This window comes from Temnothorax longispinosus, chromosome 2, assembly GCF_030848805.1.
Source record: "Temnothorax longispinosus isolate EJ_2023e chromosome 2, Tlon_JGU_v1, whole genome shotgun sequence".
In the NCBI taxonomy this organism is placed as follows: domain Eukaryota; kingdom Metazoa; phylum Arthropoda; class Insecta; order Hymenoptera; family Formicidae; genus Temnothorax; species Temnothorax longispinosus.
In genome coordinates, this window is record NC_092359.1 from 16,828,080 (window position 1) to 16,853,596 (window position 25,517).

General features: G+C 36.5%; 3 protein-coding genes and 1 pseudogene across 3 annotated transcripts; 1 reads left to right on the top strand and 3 right to left on the bottom strand.

Moving 5' to 3' along the window:
* Window positions 1-296: 296 nt before the first annotated feature.
* LOC139808631 (venom allergen 3-like) overlaps window positions 297-25,517 on the bottom strand; it is a 38,981-nt pseudogene continuing 13,760 nt past the window's right edge.
* LOC139808629 (uncharacterized) lies at window positions 5,624-16,290 on the bottom strand. The gene is made up of 2 exons (XM_071770823.1): window positions 16,087-16,290; window positions 5,624-6,607 (listed from the first exon to the last, which is right to left on the bottom strand). Exon 2 carries the CDS (start codon window positions 6,541-6,543, stop codon window positions 5,746-5,748), a length of 798 nt encoding a protein of 265 aa, XP_071626924.1. The 5' UTR covers window positions 6,544-6,607; window positions 16,087-16,290; the 3' UTR covers window positions 5,624-5,745.
* LOC139808626 (uncharacterized) lies at window positions 19,310-20,681 on the bottom strand. The gene is made up of 2 exons (XM_071770818.1): window positions 20,283-20,681; window positions 19,310-20,192 (listed from the first exon to the last, which is right to left on the bottom strand). The coding sequence occupies exons 1-2, from the start codon at window positions 20,605-20,607 to the stop codon at window positions 19,321-19,323; spliced, it is 1,197 nt and encodes a 398-aa protein (XP_071626919.1). The 5' UTR covers window positions 20,608-20,681; the 3' UTR covers window positions 19,310-19,320.
* Window positions 21,725-22,920, top strand: LOC139825176 (uncharacterized). Its single transcript, XM_071797679.1, has 3 exons — window positions 21,725-21,804; window positions 21,961-22,215; window positions 22,324-22,920. The coding sequence occupies exons 1-3, from the start codon at window positions 21,725-21,727 to the stop codon at window positions 22,583-22,585; spliced, it is 597 nt and encodes a 198-aa protein (XP_071653780.1). The 3' UTR covers window positions 22,586-22,920.

Here is a 25,517-nt window from a genome sequence, read left to right on the forward strand (position 1 = left end):
ATATTAAGTTCTTTTGTTCATTCATATATACTCTTTTAGGAAAAGATATTTAGCCAGGAAGATTTACTTTGATATATTTTCACACAAAATATAAAACATTTTATAAAATATTCTTTCTTTAATTACCTGAATTTAATTTTTTAAAATATAAGAAAATAAAATTAGTATTAAAAAGCAATTGTTTTCAACAAATGTACGCAATTGAAACCAACTTTAAGGGTTATCTAAGGGTTAAAAAAATTTACATCATTTTATTTATTGTACATCTTTATTTCGAGATACATTAGAACGGCAAAAATTACATGTATTATTATTTTTTGTCTTGCGTTAAAAAATTATATTTAAGAAGAAAAGCTTGTAGAAAAATTTGATATTAAACAGTACGTACCTATAAGAAAGGGAGAGAAAGAAGAAAACGTTATTTTGCTTTTTTTTTAGTATCATTATATTTGTAACAGTAGCAACTGTTTCTGCTGACAAGACATATTTGCAACTCTTATTTACTTTCCCATTTTCTTTCGTGCCATTACTTTTTATACTACATCTTTAATCTTTTGATTGGATTTATTTTCTTTCATATATTTTTTGACCGACCAAATTTCCGCGTGGACCATAATTGCAAACTAGGTATCTCGCATGCCAGTCGTGTGAGTTATAGTTTATTATTCCGCAGCCTATTTTTGTTGTGTCAGCCCAGACCACTTGTGTATAGCGGTTTGTATTCTGATCATATCTATAAATAAATTATTTTACAGACACATTGAAAAATATGTTATAAATGCGTTTTTAGAGGTATTTTATGATCAAAATACTAGTGTATATACATATAATATTATTTATGCACAATTATTTCTTGTATACAGGATGTTTCCTAAGTATAAAAAATTGAAAGGAATACTTCGTGGCTTATTTTAGGAAGAAAATGTCCTATAAACATATTCCTCAAAATGCTTCGTTTTTAAAATACAGGATGTCAAAGTTGAGAAAAAATATAAAAATCTGGAAAAAGTTTAGATATTTTCTTCAGTATGCGTACATTAAGAATGCTTATTAAGAATCATTTTAACGGTACATGTATTAAGAATCAACGTCGGTTTATGAATTCACGAACCCTGAAAATGATGTACTTCAACTAGCTGGACGTAAACAATCTTTGATTCACTAGTATCAAAATGGTTCATTTGCGGACGTAGATTAATTGACAATAAATGCCTGTTATGCTGTATCCCTTATAACTACACGAAGTTTGTCGGTCCAATTTTGGGACACCCTGTATATGTGATTAGAATATTCAATATTACAGAGATACTTACTTATATTTGGGAACTTTATCTTTATTGAACTGAGCTACTTCATCGAACCAGGATTGGACAAAGCTTTCTACAGGATGATTGTTTCCTCCTCCAGAGGATTTTTGGCCTACGTTTTGACCAACTGCAAATCTATCTGTAATAACACATGTTACTTGCTAATAAATAAATTAAAAAATCCATACATTTAATTTACAATCGTATATAAATATGTAAGTCGATACTTACCCACATCTCTGCATTGGTCATGACCATAATTGCATTGAATGGCCCATCTTTGCGCAATATCTGCCAATTCGTTATCCCAGCTCTAAGAAAATGTGTGTCCGTATATTGTATACATATAATACTGTATGTATGTGTGTGTGCGTGTACGTGCGTTTGTGTATACATGTGTGAATGTGTGTGTGTGTGTGTGTGTGTGTGTGTGTGTGTGTGTGTGTGTGTGTGTGTGTGTGTGTGTGTGTGTGTGTGTGTGTGTGTGTGTGTGTGTGTGATGTAAATGTATATAGAATATGTACATATGTATATGTATACTGTGTACAATAATTTTACATATCGTTATATTATATAAATTTTAATTTGAAATAAATATTTAATTTAAATATGTCTTCCCTCGTATCATACAGCATATAAAATTATATTATTCAGTATTCTATCTTTAGAATTTTCTAGTTCATTATAATCATCAACCATCGGAAGGAACTCTCATTTGCTTTAGGTATTGTATATATAGACGAACACAATGTTACCATTCAACCGCTTTGCGGAATTAAAATCAATTGAATTAATGTTCGTTAATATTAATTGTCATTACACCGATTTTCAGTTTCCTTATTTTAAGGTGATCCTAAAGCCGTGATTCTAGCCGGTTTTTTCGGTTTTTTTCTTAGCACTAATCTTTTAATTGGCTTTATAGAAATGCAAAATTCTCTTGTCTAGAATTAAAGTACGCATCAAAATCTAGATCATGGTGGTCGAATTTATATGTGGTGGTCGTCACGTATAACAAAAAATATTAATTTTTTTTCGTTTTCGATATAAATTCGACCACCATGACCTAGATTTTGATGCGTACTTTAATTCTAGATAAGAATTTTGCATTTCTATAAAGCCAATTAAAAGATTAGTGCTAAGAAAAAAACCGAAAAAAACCGGCTAGAATCACGGCTTTAGGATCACCTTAAAAAATAATATATAAGAAACAATTGAATCTTTAAGCCGAAGCTACCGCGGTTAAAACACAATTTCACTTCTCTCTAAAAAATATAAATAAAAATTAATTGCTCGAAATAAATTAGAATGTATCTATGTATTTACTCAATGTCTTTCCAATTATTATATTTTTTAATTTACTGTAATAATATATTATGTATTATGTCTTACCAAATCTGGCATTTTAACCGTTGCGGAGCTGGGTTTCCTCTCGTTTCCTGACCCGCCGCAACTCTTCGTCTCAGTTCGTTGTGTTTATTTACTATAGCCGTCTTTTCAGCATCATTAAAGCCAGTACTATGTACGTGTCCGCATGCTCTTGCTGGTCTTGATGACTATGACATGATTTTGTGAAATTAGTTATAAGAGTACATTCCTAATATATAGATCAAATCCTCTTATTAAGAAATCTTAACGATATTTATTTCTAAAAAGGAGAAATAAAAATTGTTATTTAGACAAAAAATAATTTAAATAAAATAATTGCTTTTGTATATTATACAGGGTGGATTAAAATGTTACAAGCTGTTATTTCAGAAAATATGCATTACACCAAAAAATATATTACTTATTGTTAGTTAGATAAAAGTTGATGAGTTGCGAGGGCCACAAAACAGTATTATTAGTTTGATTTTGGATGTAGACCACTGTAAGCTACAAGATCATGTGAAGTTTACTTTCAATACGAAAATAGTTTGTCTTCATTAATATCATTATATTATCATTATTAATATCATTATTATATATATTTTTACAAGAAAAATTTGAAAATTCAACTATACGTTAATAAACCAATGCACATTGTATTGCAGCCTTGTAGCTTTCTGTGAAAGCACATGCACAAAATATTACTTTCTTTTATTTTTTAATTTTTTTAATTGTTTATATATTATTATTAATCTTAAAAGTTAAATTGTGAAATAATTATGTAAGCTACGCTTGCTTTGCATCTTTTAGATATTATGAAAAACCTGTCTACAAATGTGCAATAGATATCATTTTTGTATTCGTATATATGTGGCTGTTATCACTTACGAGTATTTGCAGCATAGTAGGAGTATGTTTTTTGTACGTAAGTCCAAGTTGCAGTAATTGACTGCAATTACGCTATTACAATTACGGTAAGACACAGAAGTCTGTAGATTTCTACCATAATCCTTCTTTGCTCTAATATTTTCTATCTTTTGGTTGTGACATTATCGGTAGTATCCTGAACTCCTTTGCAAACTGCTAATAGGCCTAACGACTATAATTTATAATTTATATACTACGCGTTATTAGTTAATGCAATTAGAATAACATATTAACATTTTAATATAATATATTAATATTTATTCGCCGCTTTCATGAGTATTGTCTTTCTTCTCTCCCTTGTGTTCTCGGCTATCGTCATTCATTACCTCATCGTTTCTACGTTGTACAAATAGTAGAAATATTATCGATGTTGTTTGCTTCATTTAGTATCGAGCAAAAAATAGAAATTACGTTAATGTGCCTCCTATAATTTGTTTTAGTTATTTAATTATTACGTGTTTTTACATAAAAGAACTCAAAGTATAATACATAATAACAGTATTAATCATATTTATATATAATATTCTAGAATCATTTTTATCTTTATTCTAAGATTTTATTCTACCTTTCTCGTACAAAATTCATCTCGATCAAATCCGAGCATTAATAAATCCAGGACCATGAAAAGCTATCAGGTGAATTGAAAAATCACAGTCTGCTCAACGAAGCTTCAGCTTATCATTATACGCGTCAATAGAACTGGACGCTCGAAAACGGCTCGATTTCGGGCCACGCACTTTACTGGTAAATCATCGTTTTTTTTTCTTTACCCTCCTTTCTATTCTTCCGAGACTGTCGGACGTCAAAAAATGGGGGCCTAGGTGGGCGGGTGGCTATTCGAATCTCCAAGAAAAGATGAATGAAAGCCAGAAGTCCATTCACGCGCGCACCTGACTCCAAGCTTCAAGTCGTGAGAATCGAACCAGAGATTTTTCAAGATCTCTTTCTTTCACCGCGCCCTCTCGCTGTCGTAGATACTATGCCTGACCATCTTCGGGAATACAGAGTGTGATACACGGCAATTTTCTCAGTAGCGACGTTTCTTAGGATGCCCCACGATTACGTCTGCATTGCTCTGTGTTATTAGATACACGCGTGTATAGCACGTATAAAAATATGTAAAAAGATTCGAGAAATTTACGCAGTAATTGTAGATTCATTAGCATCAGAAATTAAATTAAATTTTATAGTTATCAATAATTAAATATGAAGAGATGCGGATTGCTTTAGAGCAATATAACAATAATTATAAATGCACGTAATCTATTTTAAACGTTCCTTTTTTTTAATGTTATATTTTGTACATTATTGAGGTAAAATAGATTATAACAATATTATGCACAATGTATATTATTTAAATCTAAAGATAAAAATAAATTTAGTATTAAAAAATTAAATATAATAATAGATTATATTAATAAATTTAAATATTAGTTGTCCAATAAATATATATCATTAATAATAAAAAGAACGTGTATTTATTTATAAGAATAATTTGAAAAGCAATAAATAAATTCCTTCAAAAAGAGTAACATTCGGCACCTGTCGCGTCTCTATTATTTTGAAACGGGATATACCTGATCCGATACAAATTAACTGCATACAAAGAACTCAGTAGAAGCGCTGACTACCGAATTCTCAGTTTTTCATACGTTCCGGAAATTCAATTCGCTACGCATTAATAATTATCCGGATCAGGCTGATAGCTTAAGATTGATCTTATGAGAAAATAGTAGATCTTATTGTATTCTTTTTCTTCAAACTCATTATAGAACCCATATAGAAAATAATTATCCAATTGTCAATCTGTTGTCGCATCTTCTAGATATAATAGCAAATTATTTAATACTAATTTAAGAAAGAAAAAAAAGGAAAAAGTTACATTTAAACTTTTGTTTCCATTTATAATATTTATTTTACAATATCTCAATCTCTTTTTTAACGTTTTTTATATTTGTTTTTGTTTTTTAAAATAAAATTGAAAAAAAACTTCTTGTTACATGCCATTTTAAACAATATTACTTTATACAAAAATATCAGTGATATTTTTACATATATTATTATTGAGATGATGGAAAAAATTAAATCAAGTTAAGATTCGAGCAAAAGACATACTTGGAAATATTTTGACATTTTATTGCGAAATTTATATTTTCCATTCGTCATTCTTCTCGTGAGCGTCGATCTTTTCGTCAGTGTCATCTTCATGTTTCTCGTCATCTTTATGTTCCTTATTAATCTCATGTTCATGTTCCTTGTCAGTGTCACCTTCATGTTCCTTATGTTCCTTGTCAGCATCTTCATGTTCTTCTAATACGTCAGGTTTAAGGAGATCCTTCTCTTTCTTGGGTAGCCATGGACGCGGTGCCCGGAACTCAAGATCGATTGTTTGTCTCTTATCGCCACTATCGCAGTGCTTCCTAATCCTCAATAAGAATATATTCGGATTTTCCTCAAGATCGATTGGTCTTACCATTTTCGACCTTTTAACTTCCCTGCCTTCCATACGATAAGCTGTAGAAGCGCCCCTAGCATCGTCTTTTACGCTTGGATACAACGTGACCGTGCGACATCCCGCCTCCTCGCAGGTTTTCTCCATCGACGGCGCGGACTCATCCTCACGAGAAGTACGACAGAGTTCTAGATTTCCATGAGCCATATCGAACACAACGCCGTCGTCGCATTTTCTTTGGTTCAATGCCGACTCTTTTGAAGCTACTTGACCGATGCATTCGCACGGTGGATCGTACTCCTCTTTGACCGGCTCCTTTTGCATCCTGATGATGACGCGATTGTCATTGATGATAGCTTCGATCTCCTTGTACGGCTGTTCCTTTCCAACGATCTTAGATACGACTTTGTCAGTTGGGGCTCGCTCCATGTTGGACATCTCAAGATTCCTCGACTTCGATTCGCTTCTGCTCCTTGAAAACTGCTTGTTCATGCTGTCTTTTGTTGCAGAAATCACCGCAGCGCTTACCGGCCTGCGCGAAGGGGTCGAATATATCCTAAATGCATCCACATCGCAACAATGAGAATATTGTGGAAAAACTAATGATAAGTGTACGGAAGAAATATACTCTGAACATGATGGAACATGAAGAAAACTTTTACGATTGATGCAGCAACAAGCCTTGTCTTCGGATATCGGATAGATGTGCTTTGGTTTCTTTATAGTTATGAACTGTGTACAACGCTGTGCTGGTTGTATTTGCGAATGACGTAGAGTGCTATATGATTGAAAGCAGCAAGGTGAACAAGGTGCTTGCAATCCGAGTGGTTCAGGGATCGGGGAAGACGGTTTCGCTGGACAGCCACAGTTGTAAGTTGCCGCAATCATTCTTGCTGTTCCGTTTTTGTTATGTATGTGAATAACGAGACTTATCGAGTAACATGATGGCAACGTGTTACATAAATTTTGGGTTATCCGAATGGTAACATGATCCGAGTTATTGATTTATGGGAAATGGCAAATCCATGAATGGGCAAATCTGCGATATGTATTTGTTTTTTAACGCGAAGTGAATTATGCCGGATTGAAAGGTCGATTTTAGCAAACTGCAAAATGGGACGTTAAATAAGCATACAATAACCTTACTTTCAATGAACATTATATCACAAACTTTAAATTATCCACAAAAAAATGCAGTTTTCTAAAGGTAAATATTAAGAAATGCCTGTTTTACTTCAATATTTTATACATAGATCTAAATCAAAATTATTTACTTGAAATTTAATTCAACAGCCAATGTCTTATTTTTAAGAATGATTATATCTTACTATATTTAATTATAAAATAGATTAATAAAAAATAAAAAAAAGATATTCTTTTACAATATTAAATTAAAAATAAAATAATTATATAACATTTCTTTAATAGAACATAAATATTCATATATATATGTTAAGATACTTATATAAATAATCTTATATATATATATATATAGATTGAAATATAAAATATTTTATATTTTCCGATAAGGTTATCTCCACGCGGAGGTTGCACGGTCGAATTTATACCTTTCTTGTGTGCAAGTATACGTGTGTGATATGTGCGCGCAAACGAATGTGTGTGTGGATGAATGTGTGGATGGACATGTATGTGTATGTGCGTGAGTATACGTAAGGTAACAGGACTGTTGGTTATTTTACTGCACAATGATGTACACAGGACACAATTTGTAATACAGTATATAAAGTTCAATCGTCCAAAAGTGATACAGAAATGTGATACAAAATAAATAAGATATAAAAGTGTTTATCAAGAATGAGCTCAAAAGACAAATCAAATTCTTAACGTTCTCGGTCTGACCGCTTGCGCACGTGTGATACAGAAAAATCAGTTCGATTTTGCTTATTATAGTCATTGGATGTTTGTTTTGGGTAGACTTCCGAAAACGGCCCCCCTCCGATTTCGATGAAACTTTGTGAAAAGCTTCGTTTTGGGTTAAAATGAAAGCCCTTAAAAGGAATTTTGGCGACTCCTATGATAAAGCCATTTTTTTAGATAAAATGATAAAAAATATAGGAAAATCTTCGTAATTCTACAGGATGTTATAAATTGAATATATACTGTTTGTATTTAATGATTTAATGTTTTTATTATATACTTACAGCAGAATACATAAATAATATGCTTTGTAATATATTACACTTTCCACGCGAACCGAGGTTCACGCACACCCCCCCGTGCTTTCGGGGGAGGTGCGGTAGTCCCGAAATAGTTCACGCATACACTTTCCACGCGAACCGAGGTTCACGCACACCCCCCCCCCGTGCTTTCGGGGGAGGTGCGGTAGTACCGAAATAGTTCACGCATACACTTTCCACGCGAACCGAGGTTCACGCACACCCCCCCCCGTGCTTTCGGGGAGGTGCGGTAGTCCCGAAATAGTTCACGCATACACTTTCCACGCGAACCGAGGTTCACGCACACCCCCCCCCGTGCTTTCGGGGGAGGTGCGGTAGTCCCGAAATAGTTCACGCATACACTTTCCACGCGAACCGAGGTTCACGCTCACCCCCCCCGTGCTTTCGGGGGAGGTGCGGTAGTCCCGAAATAGTTCACGCATACACTTTCCACGCGAACCGAGGTTCACGCACACCCCCCCCCCCCGTGCTTTCGGGGGAGGTGCGGTAGTCCCGAAATAGTTCACGCATACACTTTCCACGCGAACCGAGGTTCACGCACACCCCCCCCCCCCGTGCTTTCGGGGGAGGATAAAAACATAAAGTCATTAAATACAAACAGTATATATTCAATTTATAACATCCTGTAGAATTACGAAGATTTTCCTATATTTTTTATCATTTTATCTAAAAAAATGGCTTTATCATAGGAGTCGCCAAAATTCCTTTTAAGGGCTTTCATTTTGACCCAAAACGAAGCTTTTCACAAAGTTTCATCGAAATCGGAGGGGGGCCGTTTTCGGAAGTTTATCCTTTGTTTTCATGTATCTACCTGCTCGCGACCTAAACAACAGATGAGGTAACACTCTTTCGCTCTCGATTTAAATTGAGATTACCTCATCTAACATTAACATACGCGTATAGATCTCGCGATTTGTCACTTTGGTGGTATTTTAAGATTCCAAACTACCATCTACCTTGCTGCGCAAATAGATAAATGAAAAAATGCAACTTCCGCGTAAAGATAACCATCTTGTGTAATTTCAATGCCTGCGCGGCGGAGCCTCTCCTCTGCATATGCTGGAGCCGTCTGTATAACCGACAAAATTACCATTTTCTATGTTATCGACTATATCTGTCCTTGTATAGACAAAGATATAGACAAGGATAGCACGCTACACTGCACGCACACATACGCACGATGCACATCGACATTATACTTTTATATTACGCTTCTAAATATTGATTTGGAGGATTTATCGATGTTTTTTTTGTTGTGCAATTCGGGGGAACTTGTTTTTGCGTTCGTACCAATGGTATATCTCTTATAAATACATCTTGTGACGAGTTGACAGCTCGCCGCAACTCGAGACGCCATATTGGGATAAAAGTAGGATAAGGAAATCTGTACTTCCGTAATTTTTTCTCGTTTTCTATATAAAATCGGAGTTCCCCCGAATCATTAATGTATGTACAGCAATTCTGGAGAAGGATTTTTAATTCTGTCAAATTAATACGACGCTACGTGCCGACAAAAAATGCCGGTAAAACAGACGGCTCCAGCATCCCCTTAACTCCCAGCTTATCCCTAGAAACTGCTTTAATCAAATAGGGAATAGTGAGAGAGGCAATCGGAGCCACGCGCGGTAATTATTGCGCAATCAAAATATAGTCAATATGATAAAATATATTAGTCATTGTCAATACATATTCGGACGTTTCGACACTTTCTTTGTGTCATTTTCAGCTTGTAAACAAAATTAATACACATGAAAATTACAAACGATATAAAATTAAAGGTCAAAAGCGATAAAATGATATAGTCGATCGGTCGACAAGCGCAGTTAAATCAATAAAATAATAAAATTTTTATTATTTTAACCTTCCGATTTTCTACCAACGCTTCACTGACTCACGACACGTCAGAGTGACAGGTACATTTTAAGGATGTATGGGTCGTACAGTCCTTGCTAAAAGTTAAACTTTCAATAAAGGAAGACTTTTGCATGTATGTCAAACAACTCAAAATTTTTTATATGTTAGACGAGATTACCGTTAATAGTTTGAGTATAATTTTTTGTTATTTAAATAATTAGTATTGTTTAAACAATTAAAAAAATTGTTTTGTTGCAAAAAATTTTGAAACTTAAAATATAATATCAATGATGTATGTTTTACACATAAGAAAAGTTTAAGAAATATCTTAATAGTTTATTTATATTTTATTTATATTTACAGCAAAAATGTCGATTCTCTATAAGGGATAATGTTAATTTTATCAACTTTAAACTTAAATAACTCTTAATTAGCTTCAAAATTTTACAGAGTATTTTTAATTTAATTTAGAAACAATTTACAGCACTTTTTGAATATATTTGAAATACCTCCAATACATCCTTAATTACAATAACTTTTAAACCATTAAGAGAATTGTGCTTAATAATAGAACAATCTATGAAATTTTTAGATTTTTGGTAATGCTTTGAGATGTCACCCATACATCCTTAACACTGCGACTTTCTATTCTGTAATGCTCCGTAAGTAAGAAATTGGAATTGTAATCCTGTAGATCTTAATATTGATACATTACGTTATTTAATAATATATTGCGACTCCGATTTACGCTTTAGAAAGGACAATCGATTTTGAATCTCTCCTTTCTTCCTGGTCTTCCAACCTGGGAGTTAAGCGTCGAAGATGCGATCGATTCGGAGCAATTGCATACTGGCATATTCACAGCCTGACAGACTACTAAACATTCGTATGGTTTTTATTATTTTATTGATTTGACTGCGCTTGTCGACCGAACGACTATATCATTTTATCGCTTATGACCTTTAATTTTATATCGTTTGTAATTTTCATGATTAATTTTGTTTAAATGCTGAAGATGACACAAAGAAAGTTTCGAAACGTCCGAATATGTATTGACTAATATATTTTATCTTATTGACTATATTTTGATTGCGCAATAATTACCGCGCGTGGCTTCGATTGTCTCTCTCACTATTCCCTATTTGATTTATTCAGGAGAGCCTATACTTAGTTTATTATGCTTTAATCAAGACGCTTGGACATTCCGCAGGATTGACTAGTCATTGCGCAAAATTGACCAGTCATAAATGGCCAGTTGGGTCGTATTAAACCATCTCCTTTGTTAATTAATTATTACTGGCGAAGAAAAAGATTACCACAGATTTATGTACATATATATATATATATATATATATATATATATATATATATATATACACACAGAGGATAATGTTAAAGTTGTGAAAAAAATGAAAATTTCCAAAATCTGGACAGCGTTTAAAGATATCTTATTCAACGTTGATATGCGTCCATGTAATATTAAAAACCCATTTTTCCAGTACCGATAAAATATTTTTTAATCCACCACGGGCGTGCGTATGGGTACGTCTGTATTTTGAAAACAAAACAGTTTAGGGGACATATTTATACGACTTTTTCTTCCTAAAATAAACCTGCACAGAATATTCCCTTCAATTTTTGTACTTACTAAGGAAACACTCTGTATATATAATGTAAAATCTATATATATTAAGGTAATTTAATAATAAAACTGTTAACTATTAACTGTTAATAAACTGTTTTAACAAGATACATGCCTCTGTCCTTCAATATCTCATCCGTCTTGTCCATCATCATCCTCGTCACATTCACTCGTCAAGGATGTTTGTTCAAAATATTACCAAGAGATCGGAGCGGAGATGATTAGCAACCAGCTTATTATTAGATTGGAGAAAGATAAAAACAAGTCAAAAAAGAAACGGGAAGAGTGGGATCCACCTTGCGACTGCATAGAAATTCAAAGGCCGACGAGCAAAACAGGCCCAAAAATAATCAACGCAGATTATGACGATCGCATTGTATTTCGCGTTCACTCGGCATTCCGTCTCCACGGAAAGGAAGATCCTTATAAATCGCAAACTATCGCCTATAAAGTTTGTTCCCTTATATTTTGAGAATGTGTTGGTTTTTGACTCGCGCCATAATAATAATAAAATAGATTAATTATTATAAATAAAACAAGATTATATTGCGAGTCAGGAATTGTCATTTTTAATTTTGTAAATATTTTATTTATTTTAATAATTGAGATAAACGTAATTTCATTATAGAGGTTTTTAATCTGTACAATGAAGAGACTTTATTCAGAAGAAAATTATGTATTAGAAATAAATCGGAATAAACAAAAACTTTAAGTACAACTTTAACTTTAACTTTGCCGGAAAAAAATAAACTGTTTTAACAAGATTGGTACCTCTGTTCCTTAATATTTTATTTAAAATTTTATTTAATGCCTACAGATCGGATCATGCAGAGATGGACAGGATATTCACCAATGCAAAACCATCACTGTCTATCCTCAATTTAGCTCCGGAACGCAAGAAGTATATAGCGATCATATAACAGAGAGCACTCAGGATATCTTTTTACTTAGAATTAAAAAGAAAGCGGAATACTCTGAGCAGAAAGATAGGAACGTCGAACTTGAACTCAGAACACCTAAACCACCTTCAATACCGCCACCTGCACCTGCACCTGCGTCTGCATTTGCAATTGCACCACCTCAAACCGTTACCGATGTAAATGTAGAAGATGAAAAGAAATCGGACGTGAAAGAGGAAATTCCAAAGCAGCCGACAAGCGCAAAAGAAAGAAAACACAAACGAAAGAAGAAAGGAAAATTATTGTCAGCTTAAAAGTAACATATATTGGCTTATCATATTTTTATTCAAAATTATATTAAATAATTCAAAATAAAAATTAAGTGTAACTCTGTCAATTACATAAAAATTTAAAAAAATATGCTTTTCTTTATATTTTATATTTTACAAAGTGATAATTTTGTATATACTGTCTCTTTAGTTTGCCTAATTTTTTCATGAAGAATGAATTTATCATATATAGATGACTGGAGTTTAAAGTAAAAAAAAGGATATACTTCCGAATGACTCTTGCTCCCGATCGACATAAAGCTTACATAAGTTGTTTTCGATGTGAAAAATGCGCACTTTATTCCTCACATCTAAAACAACTTATAAAACTTTAGGCCGATCGGGACAAAGGTCATTCGGAAGTACACCCTAAAAAAAGAAAATATTTGTGACATTAGTAAACAATTAACGTAAATAGAGGTAACCGGAACGTTTTTTCGGGCAGCATCCAAGGAACATAAATATCATGAACTTGGATCGGTAGCCATCGATGACACTCGGAAGAAAAGATTGGACTCCGTTTACTACTATGCAGATGGAATCTTCAATGAAATACACGTTGTATGCTGAATACGAAACTCAGCTTGCGTCCAGCTTATTCATCGGTTTCGACCGAGTAGCCGTGCAAAATTGCTTCGTTATGGTTGACCAGATGAGCCTCTCGGTCTTGACTCGTTTCCTTTCCTCTTTTCCTTGACTGTCCATACAAAGGGCCTCACACAACAGTCAATAACACAGCATGCCATTGGAGACCGTATTATTAAAGCTTATATTATCATAATTGCTTACTAACTTGATCATCTTCTTCGCTGACTTGTAAGTGAACGAGCTTATATAACTATCGAAGAACAGACAAGGATTATTTATCGTTACATCTCAGATGTCGAAATTTATTAACTTTGCAATCTCCGTGTATATTACTAAATCAATAAAAAATATACGAAAATGACTGAGAATTATTTTCGCACATTTTTCACACCAATGCGTAAAATTATACGTATATTTTATTTATCCTTACGAGACAAGATATTTGAAGTTCTCTACTTAATTTACAACTTTCCTTTTTTAAGTGAAAAAAAATTTATCTGTCATTGTGCTATTAAATAACAATACAATACGGATATGTCTCTATTGGAGTTTAGTCGTTCTTCTTCTCCTAAAAGCAGTTTAGGAGATACTTGAAACATTTTAGACTGTCCTCATATTTTCTCGGCATTGTCACCGATTCTCTCTTCGAGGTCGTCACAGTCGGCGAATCACAAATATACGCCCGCGGGCGTCGGCGTCGTCCGCGACCGTGGTGTCTATCCGACATGTAAAAGTTAAACGTACAAAAGAGGAGAATGGATGTCGCGATTATCGGTGTGTAGGGGGAGAGCGAGGGGGTCACGATATACCGCGGTAGACGCGGGGGTAAGAAGATGCCGAGGGCGGTTTCGTACGATTGTGAATGGCGTGGGAGTTCATAAAGGTGTCGTTCGCATTCTGTGTGGTCGCGTTTAAGGGCGGTGACAATGGCGCTGGCCAATAAATTAGGACGCCACGGAGGTAAAAGCGCGCATCTCTCGATGCACACATGCACGGGGAGGAGAGGGGAGGGGGAGAATCGGAGAAACGGCGTGACGAGCATGGTCGCGGCGGTGGTGAGTGAAAAGCTACTCGTTTTTCCTAAGCCGTGACGGGCTAAAGAGGAGTCTGCGGTCGCTGTTGAATGGAGCGACAAGTGACCGCAATATTGTACGTGGGACGGCTGTCTACAGGCCGGAACGAGCTAAGGAGAGGATCTCGACACGCGAGATCGGACATTTTTCAGGATGAAAGAACGACGCCGATAATTCATGGGCCACTCGTGAAAACGCGTAAAATCGAGATATTTTTTTCGCACGCTTGGACAGAAGCAGAATTGAAGATGACATAGTAGCGTCTCGATTAAGGTAGGCGTCTCGCTACGTGCTAGTCATGTGACTGTTTGTAGGTTTTCACGTTCAGAAATATATTTCAGGCAATTTTTGCTAAAGGAAAAATAATTTTATGAATTATGGTGTAAAATTTCATACGTGACAAAGTATGTTACTTTTTCCAAATTATGTGATTTTTCTCATTTGACTCCGTTTTGATCAGCTGATCATGCGAGTCGTCGAGAAAGGTTATCATCTCCTTTTCGATTGAATTTTGACAATTACTGAGAAAGGGTTTTAAAACGCATGACAGGAGTGTCACGCACTATCCAATTCGGCTAAGAAAGACGAGCCCCATCTGCAACTACAGTGATTAGCCAGCGGCGTTGGCAAGTCTCCCCAACCTCACCTCGACCAAAAAATGTCTGCTCAATTACCGCTTTTTCACTAAAATAAACTAAAAAATTAGCAGCGAAATCTCCGGTAAACTATATATTTTATGGTTGCATCGGATTCTTCGAAATCTAATGTACAAAAAGCAATGTTTTTTCTCACTTCATCTAATCGAAAAATGCGAAAATATGTGATTGAAACTGTGATAGAGCCTTCTTTTTCTGGCCGTCTGTATGAAGTAATGCAAAATTTGTGATTTTCGAGATCGATTTTCTAGAGTAAATAGTCAGTAAGGAGCCACAGAAAAAATCGACTGCAAAGCTGATCATATAATTTGATATAAAATCTGAAATCGAAAACTTTATCTAATACATGCCCTGACGAGACGACTACCTTAAAGAAAACTCTCGTACCGCAAACGTTCATATCACACAAATAAAATGTTTGTTGAGAAAATAATAAAATAATTCCGATTGAGATAGAATAATCTTGTTGAAATTACTTCTCTTAAGTAATTTACTTCTCTTTTAATTAAATTCTTAAGTTTAAACGTAGATATATTTCCTCATTTCTAATAAACTTTTGTAATTAGTGACTAATTACATATTGCAATTAAAAGTACTTCAAATAAATTATGAGAATAATTGTCTACGAATGTACAAATAAAAGAATGGTACAAATATGACAGAGGAGTTAATATTTTATCATAAAACAATAACGTCAGAAAACAATAACGTTAAGTTAAAAGTTACTTTGCTTCCCTCCTTGCGAATTAGCAAATTATTTTTAGCCACGTATAATTAATAAGTTGAACGAACTTACCTTAAGTGAAGTTCGACTGTAATTATGCTGTCTCGTCCGGATAGATATATGTGTAGTGCGCTCCCTGCGCAGTTACCAACAGGCGATTTTAAAGACTCTAAAAAACGCGCGTTTTTCTCGGTTCGCGCGCGAGTCGAGCGTCACCTCCCCGCCGTAGCGCTTCATACTTTTAAAGCTGCAAATCTGAAATCGGGAATTGGGAGGGTGGGACTATCCATCCGGACGAGACAGCATAATTACAGTCGAACTTCACTTAAGGTAAGTTCGTTCAACTTATTAATTATGCAACGTCTCGTCCGGATGGATATATGTGTAGATATTTAAAGCTCAGATTTGCCTCCGAGATCCTGTTTACAAAGCAGAATTTTAATTATGCACTGGATAATACAAGGACAATTAATATGTTAACCCGTATTAAGTATAGTAGAACAGAAAGTAGGGTCTTCGACGATAGGGCAATTATAGAAACGGGCGAAAACTTCCGAAGATTTGGTCCATCCTGCAGTTCGCCGAATTTCGTCCAAACTGATGCCCTTACTGGCCGCTAATGATGTCGAGGCATGGCGAGTGGAGTGAGCCGAGAATATAGAGGTGTCTATACCTGCTGCGCTCAACTCCGTTTTAACCCAACGGCCCAGAGTTTGGGATGAAACTGGGCCATGTGGAGGGCGAGTAGCGATAAAGAGCGAGTCGTCCTTTCTGCTTCTAAGTTCCTTTGTACGGTCTAAATAAAATTTCACCAATGAAAGGACGCATAGGTTTGGTCTGTCCGCAAATGGTTTAAAGATGAGCAAGGGTTGCGGTCTTCCAATCTTCGAAGTCTTGAGCCTCGCTGGAATTTTGATGACCAAGGTGTCGGTAATTGTGATGTTTGAAAGTTGTATAGCTGCTAGCGTTTGCATCCTTTGCGCAGTCGTGAGCGCGAGAAGCGTTACCAGTTTTCTAGAGAGGATTTCCAGAGAGAGATCCTCGTGGGGGTATAATGTAGATAAATGGGTAATCACCTGCGCCGGATCCCAAATAAAATTGTATCGAGGACGCTGTGGTTTCAGCGCCGCCAATCCCTTAAAAAATCTTCTCACCAGCGGGTGTGAGCCTATTTCTTCTGCAGAAAGAAGAGAAATGGCTGACCGATACGTGTTCAGAGTTGAGTAAGAACGAAGCTCCGGTAGCAGCGAAGATAAAAATTCCAAAAATACTGAAACGGACGGGCGGAAGCAATCAATTTGTCTCTGTTTACAGAAGAGCCACCACAGTCTAATTGGCTTAGCATATTGAGCCATCGTAGCGTCTGAAATAGAGGCGAGTATCGCGCTCAATGCAACCGTGGGTGTACCTCTGACTAGGAAGGCCTGCTGGATAATCTCGCGACAGCCAGGCGTATCTTGCTCCAGACTGGGTGAATTTCCCTAAAAGGAGATGACAACATGTGAATGTCCGGTTCAAAATACACAGGTTGATTAATAATTAAGCGGCGAAAAAGCGGGAACCAGGGTTGCGCTGGCCACCATGGAACCACTATAACTCCCTCCGCTCTGTCCGTGATAATTTTTCGTAAAACCTTTAAAATTAAAATAAACGGGGGAAAGGCGTAAAAATAAAATTTGCTCCAATCTAAAGAGAAAGCATCCACTGAGAAAGCTTCCGGATCCGGAAACCAAGACACAAAACGGGAACATTTCGCATTGATAGATGCGGCGAATAAATCAATATCAAATGGACCGAAAATCATATTAATCCTATCAAAATAACTTTGCTCTAACGACCACTCTGTTTCTTCAGAAATGGTTCGAGATTCTGCATCTGCCTCAAAATTCTGGGCAGAGGGAATATACGAGGCGTAGATGAAAAGGTCACGTTCTGCACACCAGCACCAGATTCTTCTGGCGAGGTCCGACAAGTGGGGGAATTTAATCGATCCCATGCGGTTCACGTAAGAGAGAGCTGTTGCATTGTCCACTCTTAATAGAATGTTGCAATGCTTTAAATCAAATGCAAAACATTTCAAGGCATGAAATATAGCCAGAAGTTCCAGGTAGTTGATGTGATTGAGCTTGTCCTCCGCTGACCAGAACCCGTGTGTGCGGGTCTCCCCGCAGACAGCACCCCATCCGGTTAGCGAGGCGTCGGTGAAAATTTCCCGAGTAAAGATGCCAGAACGAATAACATTACGCTGAGAGGTGTCAGCAAAAACATCTTTCCACCACAAAAGATCCTTTTTAATGGAAGAAGGAAGCGTCATCCGCGCTTCAAAATTGTCGTTTGCATCTAGCAGAGCATGAAATTTAACCCTTTCCAAAATCTTGGTATGTAAAATCCCATATTGGACCGCTGGGCAGATCAAAATTAATGATCCAATGAAACTTGCGAACTCTCGAATAGTACAAGACTTCTTATCCACGAAAGACAGCGTTAATTTCAGCAATTTTTCCCTTTTTTCTGAAAGAATAGAAACTGAAAAATAAATAGAGTCAAAGATGAAACCTAAGTAAAGACAGGATGTAGAAGGAGAAAATACACTTTTCCGTTCGTTTATTAAAAATCCCAGCGAAGATAGAAGATTCGATGTTTCGAAAATATTACGTAAACATGCCTCGTATGAGGGTGCAATTATCAGGAAATCATCTAGAAAAGCGACTAAAAAGAATCCTTTCTCTCTTAGATACGATATCGCAGATTTCAAGGACTTAGTAAAAATAAAAGGGGCTGAAGCGAGCCTAAACGGTAAGGCTTTAAATTGATAAAGTTGACCCTGAAACCGAAAACGGAGATACTTCCTATCCTCTGGACAGATCGGAATATGCAAATATGCGTCCTGTATGTCAATTGACGCGAGAAAATCACCCGGGGAAAGGAGCTGAACTACCGTCTTCCAATTCTCTAGTTTAAAATGCGGGGCAATGATATATTCATTGAGCCGCTTAAGATTAAGAATGAATCTCCAACCCCCCGAATGTTTTTTAATGACAAAATATGGTGACAGGAATTGTTCCTCGCAATCTGACACAGGTTCAATAGCGCCCTTAGCATAGAGATTATCTATCTCCTGACGACAAATTTGCATCTCTCTGTCTGATAAGTGGATAGAGGGTTCAAACTCCTGATGTGGTGGATGGTGCTTAAAGGGAAGCTTATAGCCTGTTATCGCTTGGAGAATCACTGGATCGGATGTAATTTCCTTCCATTTGGGTAAAAAGCCTGATAGCCTGCCGCCCACGGTTACCTGATTTTCCTCTAACGCCTCCTGGAACGGGACCTGTAGCGGGGCCTGTAGCGGTGCGGCGACTGGCGACTGCTGCTCGACGCCCCTGTTCTCCTTGTCGCCAACTGTCTCGATCTCGATACAGGAGCACGTGCATTTCCCGACCTAACGGGTGCAGTCTGTAGCGGGCGTTTAATTGGCTGCTGAGTCTTTTTTGAGAGCGTCAATGACGCATTGACAATGTCCTTGGACGACTTCTCCATTGAGGCTGCCTTCTTAATTTCTTCACCGAACGAAGCGCCAAACAATAAATTATCTACCGGAATGGCATCGGCTGTGTTTTTGGCCAAAATATTAAATGTCGGCTTGACAAGAGCCCGTCTAGACAAGGAAAGACGATAGAATAGGTCTGCTCTGATCTTAATTTCTTCGTTGAATTTACCGATTGCAGCACGAGCCTCGGCGTTGAGGGAGCTTTGCGTCTCCGGTTTGAGAAGATCCGACAATGCCTCTCCGAAAGCAAGGAGGGCGGAGCCAACCTGATGCTGATTAATACTGCCATACTCATCTCTCTTGACTACAGCATTATTTTTCAGAGCCGATTTGCACTCTATGTTTAGTTTAGGAGCCTTGAGGAAATCTAATTCTCCCTCCTCCGGAGGAGAGTACTTCTTTAACAGAGCTTCTCGCTGGTCCGCGGGAAGGCCTTTCCGAATTAACTCACGCAACTGCTGGACAACAAGGTCGTTCCAAGATTGTGTCTCTGCTATTTGTCCTATGGCACCGAAGAACTCTCTAGTTAAGGTATCCGCCGAATCCTCTGCTGCAGCGGGCTCCGACAAAACTATCGTCTTGCTCGGGGGGAACGTGGGCAAGCCATCGTCTGGCAGGTTACTTACCTCCGCTACAACAGAAGAAAAGGTATTCCGATTAATCGGAAAAGGTTGTGTCGACTCCTCGGTCTGTATTACAGAACTGGGATGAACGTACACACCTGTAACGTGCGGATCCTCTGGCCTAACCTGTCTAGCAGGATTTGCCATTTCTGCCACCTGAGAGGCAAATTTCGCTCGACCGGGACTGTCCTCCCTAATGATGTTGTCAGAAGGTCTCTCCGCATCCGACTCTTGGTCAGTGTGACATGCGAGAGCAGAGGACACGGTCGGCGATAAAGACTCGACATGTGGACATCTAACCTCTCTCCTCGATAATACCTCGATCAGCTGCGATATCTTGTTTTCCAGACCCTCAATGCGATCACGATGCTTGGATGACGATGACCTCCTCCTCTTCCTCGATTTATGCATGGACTTGCCCATTTTTACTCGATAAATAACCGAAATCTTGCAAAGAAAATAATCGCACTGTTGATGAACGCACAACAGGAAAAACAATGAAGCGCTACGGCGGGGAGGTGACGCTCGACTCGCGCGCGAACCGAGAAAAACGCGCGTTTTTTAGAGTCTTTAAAATCGCCTGTTGGTAACTGCGCAGGGAGCGCACTACACATATATCCATCCGGACGAGACGTTGCATAATTCGCTCGTTTTCCGTTAATATTAATAATTGTCGCGAACAGCAAGGGAATAAATAAATCAGCAGGCACGTTCGCCGCGGGCGGTAACGAGCATGATCATTCAGGGTGGTCCGCCGATTGTGGCATCGTAAATTGTAACCGAAGCTGCTTGATCTGCGAACGAAAGATATAGGGGGGAAAGCCGTAATATCATCATTATATTACGTCACACAGATGCGCGGATCGGGGGATCTCGAGACCGTTTTTATATTGCGGTTACCGCGCCATTGTCGCGCGCCGATGTCCACAAAGGGTCTCAGCAGGACTCCCGCGGAGAGAAGGTTTACCGCATAGCGGGGTTGCTGATTGGTCGGTTCCCCTGTCAACAGTTATGGTAATAATCTGTACGCACTTTTTGTATATCTTTTCTTTCCGATCACCTGCCACGTCTGCGAAGACCGTCCCGCCGAACGTGAAAAATATGTCACACGAGTATATCATTACTCTTTACTTTTTCTCTACAACGCATTATAAAACGTCAGATAATGCGTAACGGTGTTACTTTATAAGAAAAAAATTTCTGATAAAGAGTTAGAGTACGTTCTGTTTTAATCCTAATTATTTTCAAACGTGTTTCCGAGTATGTTACAGATAAAATATAATTTATATAAAGTGAATGTCGCGCAAAGTTAAAAGTTGTAGATATTTGACGTTTTAACTCACTCTGAACGTTGTTGTGCTTTATTGCAAAAATTTGCACAAATGGTCGTCGTTACTGAAAGTGAACATGTATCGGCCATGCATCGGCTATATCATCTGCATTTTGTAAAAAGAATATAAAAAATTAGCAGTGCATGGTGATTGTTTTGAGATAATCGCGAGCGCGAAATCGTTCCTGCCAGGGAAAATGTTGGCGAATCATGCTGGAACCACTAATAGTTTTGACAGTGCTGAATTGCATTTTCATGTTCAGTTCCACAGTCACGACCTGCGCATTGTGGTAGTTGACTGTCGTAAACTATTTTATATTTTGTTGCACGTTTCTGTGACTCTTAGGGTGTAAATAGTTATAGAGTGTGAATTATTAAATTTCTCGGCGTTATTTAATCAAGTGTTTAAATTATATGTTCCACTAACACGTTCGTTGTATACCCAGGTGGCAATATCAGGGCCACCGTTGTTGTCCTAGAAAAACTACGGCTCAACAAAAATTTGACTCAAAAAGATTAAAGAGCTATACTTTACAAACTGCTAAAAAGCGAGGAAAATCAAATTTTGACGGCTATGCTAATTTTGTTAGCAAGTCCGGCACGAATGATAGTAGCGAGTACAGAAGTAAAAGAACCCAGAAAAAAAGATCTAAGAAAGGTTTGGAATATCGAAAGAAAGGCGGAGAGAAAATATCATTTCCGTAAATTGCATTTTATTTCATCTCTTTTCTTATTTTTTTATTTTTGCGTTGTAAATAATATATTTTTTAATAATATAATATATTGTACTTACTGAATGTTTATTTCAGAGATGAACTGGAAATAATGAAGCTCGATGAAAAAGCTAAAATGTCGGAGGCTTCTCAAACGATAAATGATACAAAGTCGACGGTCATAATGGAGTTTTCAACGGTCCAAAAAGTTGTGCAGATTGTCGATGCAGATTCCGATGTTAATTCAACGCGAGCTCCTTTCAAGGAAATTATCATCCAGAAAAATACGGCGAACAAAAAGCGTGATCATAACGTCGAGCAGAATTTCGAGGCTACTCTAGCCGCTACTACGTCTTAACATATTGTCTAAACAGATTAATAAATTAACGACATAAATTTGTTACGTAGATATCGTAAATTCTAAAATAATGATAAAAAAAATAAAACTTTTATAAATATAAATCAAGATTGTACAGCTAACAAGATGCCTAACATTTGAGATTTCGTCTTCGTTGTTGTGCTTAAATTTATTTTAAAAAAACTTGTATACGAATGAATGTAAACAAATAGCTTTTTTAACTTTTAGGCTGCCAGCATTTTTTTTAAATTAAACGAGCGTCCTTTTTTTTCCAAAAATATATCTATATAATCAACATACACATGGTTCATAGATTTGTTGAGAGCCATAAATAAAGTGACTTTTGCGGCAGTCTAAAGGTTACGAAATACACAGGATACTATAAAAATATACATTTTTTTTTTTAAGTATAGGTTCCAATGGATCCAAATCCGCATGAATATTAATATATATAGAAACCAAGCTAAGAACCAGCGCCGTAAATGATGCGCAAAGTTTTATTTATATTTTTATTTTACATATTTTTCAACCGATTTTCGAATCGATTTAATTAGATGTAGGGGGGGGGGGATTTTACTACTCCAACCGGAGCTGTGTTTCAAGTCTGACAAATCTAGTCGGCACGCAGTCAAAAGGTTGTAAAATATGTAAAATAAAAAAATATATAAATAAAACTTTCGCGCATCATTTACCGCGTTGGTTCTTAGTTGGCCCGGTTTCTATGTTAATTTGATTATGCTGGAAGAAATAATCAGCGCATTCTTCAACATCATTTGACACTTTTATTTGATTTTCATATTCCACATATTCCACTTATTTTTTAATTCTTGATATCGCCAATTTTTACCTCATTCTTTTACAAGCACGATATTAGTTTTAGTCTGATTTCACGTCTGTGTTTGTGCTATCCTTCTTGTTCAAAGAATCATCCGATTTGTTGTAACTATTCGAATGTTCAATCTGTCTGTTACATATCTGCGATGTTTCCCTACTCTTTTCCGTGCACCGACGACGTGCGTTTCGACGTCCTCCTGATCGAGCGCACATTTTTTCCCTAACGCACGATCGACATTCTCGTTGATCTTCACGATTGCGTTCAAAGCAAGGCAAATCCTTGAGTCTCCGTTGCGCATGACGTGTGCCAGTTCTCACGCATCTCGGGAAATCATCACGCGAACGTGCTCTCCGGTGTTTCTGCATCGGCTTTCTACGCACGCAACACTCGCTCGAATCCACTTTTCGAAGATTCTTTGAGAATCTTGGGAAACTAAGAAAAAAAGGAGTAAATTAACCGAAGAAACATACAGCGACAAATATGTTTCAGCACACTCTTATCGCTCTTATATCGTTTCGACTCACAACCATTACGAGCTCGTACCATACCGAAAAGAGGATACACCAGATGCATGTTATGCAAGCGCTGTTGCATATAGTAATACAGTCCACCATCTCGCAAAAAACTTTGCATTTTGTGACTTTGGGTGACGTTTACAAGTTCATGTCCCAAGAGATAAATTTAACCTTTCAAGATATAATAATAAGTTTCCGCGTATGTATACTAATAGTATCAACGTCGCAAATACGTGTGTAATAACCTAATAACAACGTACGATTGACACATGAAGTACAAAACGACCAATAGTTGATGCTTCTATAGCTGTCAACTGCAACACTCGTTCGCGGTCGGAAAAATAGAGCCAAACGTTTCGTCGGTTTTGTGTCACGTCGTGCAAAATATCGTCATGTCTCTCACGTGCAATCATTGATTTCCAAATGCTTCTAGGATGTTAAAAATTATTGCGTTATGCAGTTGCGTTTGTCCGTGATAAGCTCTTGTGCTTCTTCAAGTGTGAGTTTAACCTGCCTCGTCTTGCCTATTTCATGTATTCTTTCAATTTCAAACTATGTAATTTGCTACGTTCTAATGCTTAACCAAAAAGCTGTGGTTTGGAGGATTTTAAGTACACGACTAAATTATATTTTGAGTACAATATTAAATTATAATTGAAGGAAAATACACGTTTTATACCCACCCAGTAATCAAGAAACGTCAAGAAACATTTTAAAAATGTTTTTTGATGTTTCTTGCTTACTAGGCATTTTGCTGAACGTTACACAATTACGTGTTGATTTTGCTGTGCGTTTGTTGTATATCAAGTCGCATTATAACGTTACGCTCCGCGTCGAGCAGGATACGTTACGACTTGTAATATTCTTGCAAAAGTTTGTACGTCCATATAGATATTTTCACACGTGGATGCATGGTGCATCGATTACGTTAATTACAAGCTATATTGACGTGAAAAGTTTAGAAACACGATACAAATAAACAACTACAAGTCCGGTTCATCTTATTAGCTAGTTATAAAGCGGAAAGTTATAATAATTGCATTTAAACAACTTCTCTCAAACTCTTTATTCTCCGTGTCAGTCAATACGTTGCTTTTACGATCTAGATTCTACGACCTCTGTTCTGTTGGACTAATAATATTGGTTATTTAATGTGTTAGGCATGTGGACAAAGAGTTAGAAGCTAAAACTGACAGACAAGGCTAGGAACAGACTTTGAAAAATTTGATTAATTACTCAGCTAGCTAATTTAATTAATTAAAAAATTATATTAATTAGATTTATCATATTATTATATTTATTAATTACAAAATTAAAGAAATGATATAAATTTTTAAAATCAAGTCCAATTGCATAAACAAAGTTTGAACTTGTAGTATAAAATATTTGAATAATATTTGAATGTTTGCTAAAAATACGGTTCAGTATTACGAGTTATCTTGTTAAATAAATTGTTTATATGTATTAAATTCTGTATCGTAAACTTATTATACAAAACACTTGTTAAAATTAAAGTTTTATCTGGCAAAGAAAAAAATTCTTTTACAGATCACTCATTTGTTGCAGTGAATCCAAGTTTTCC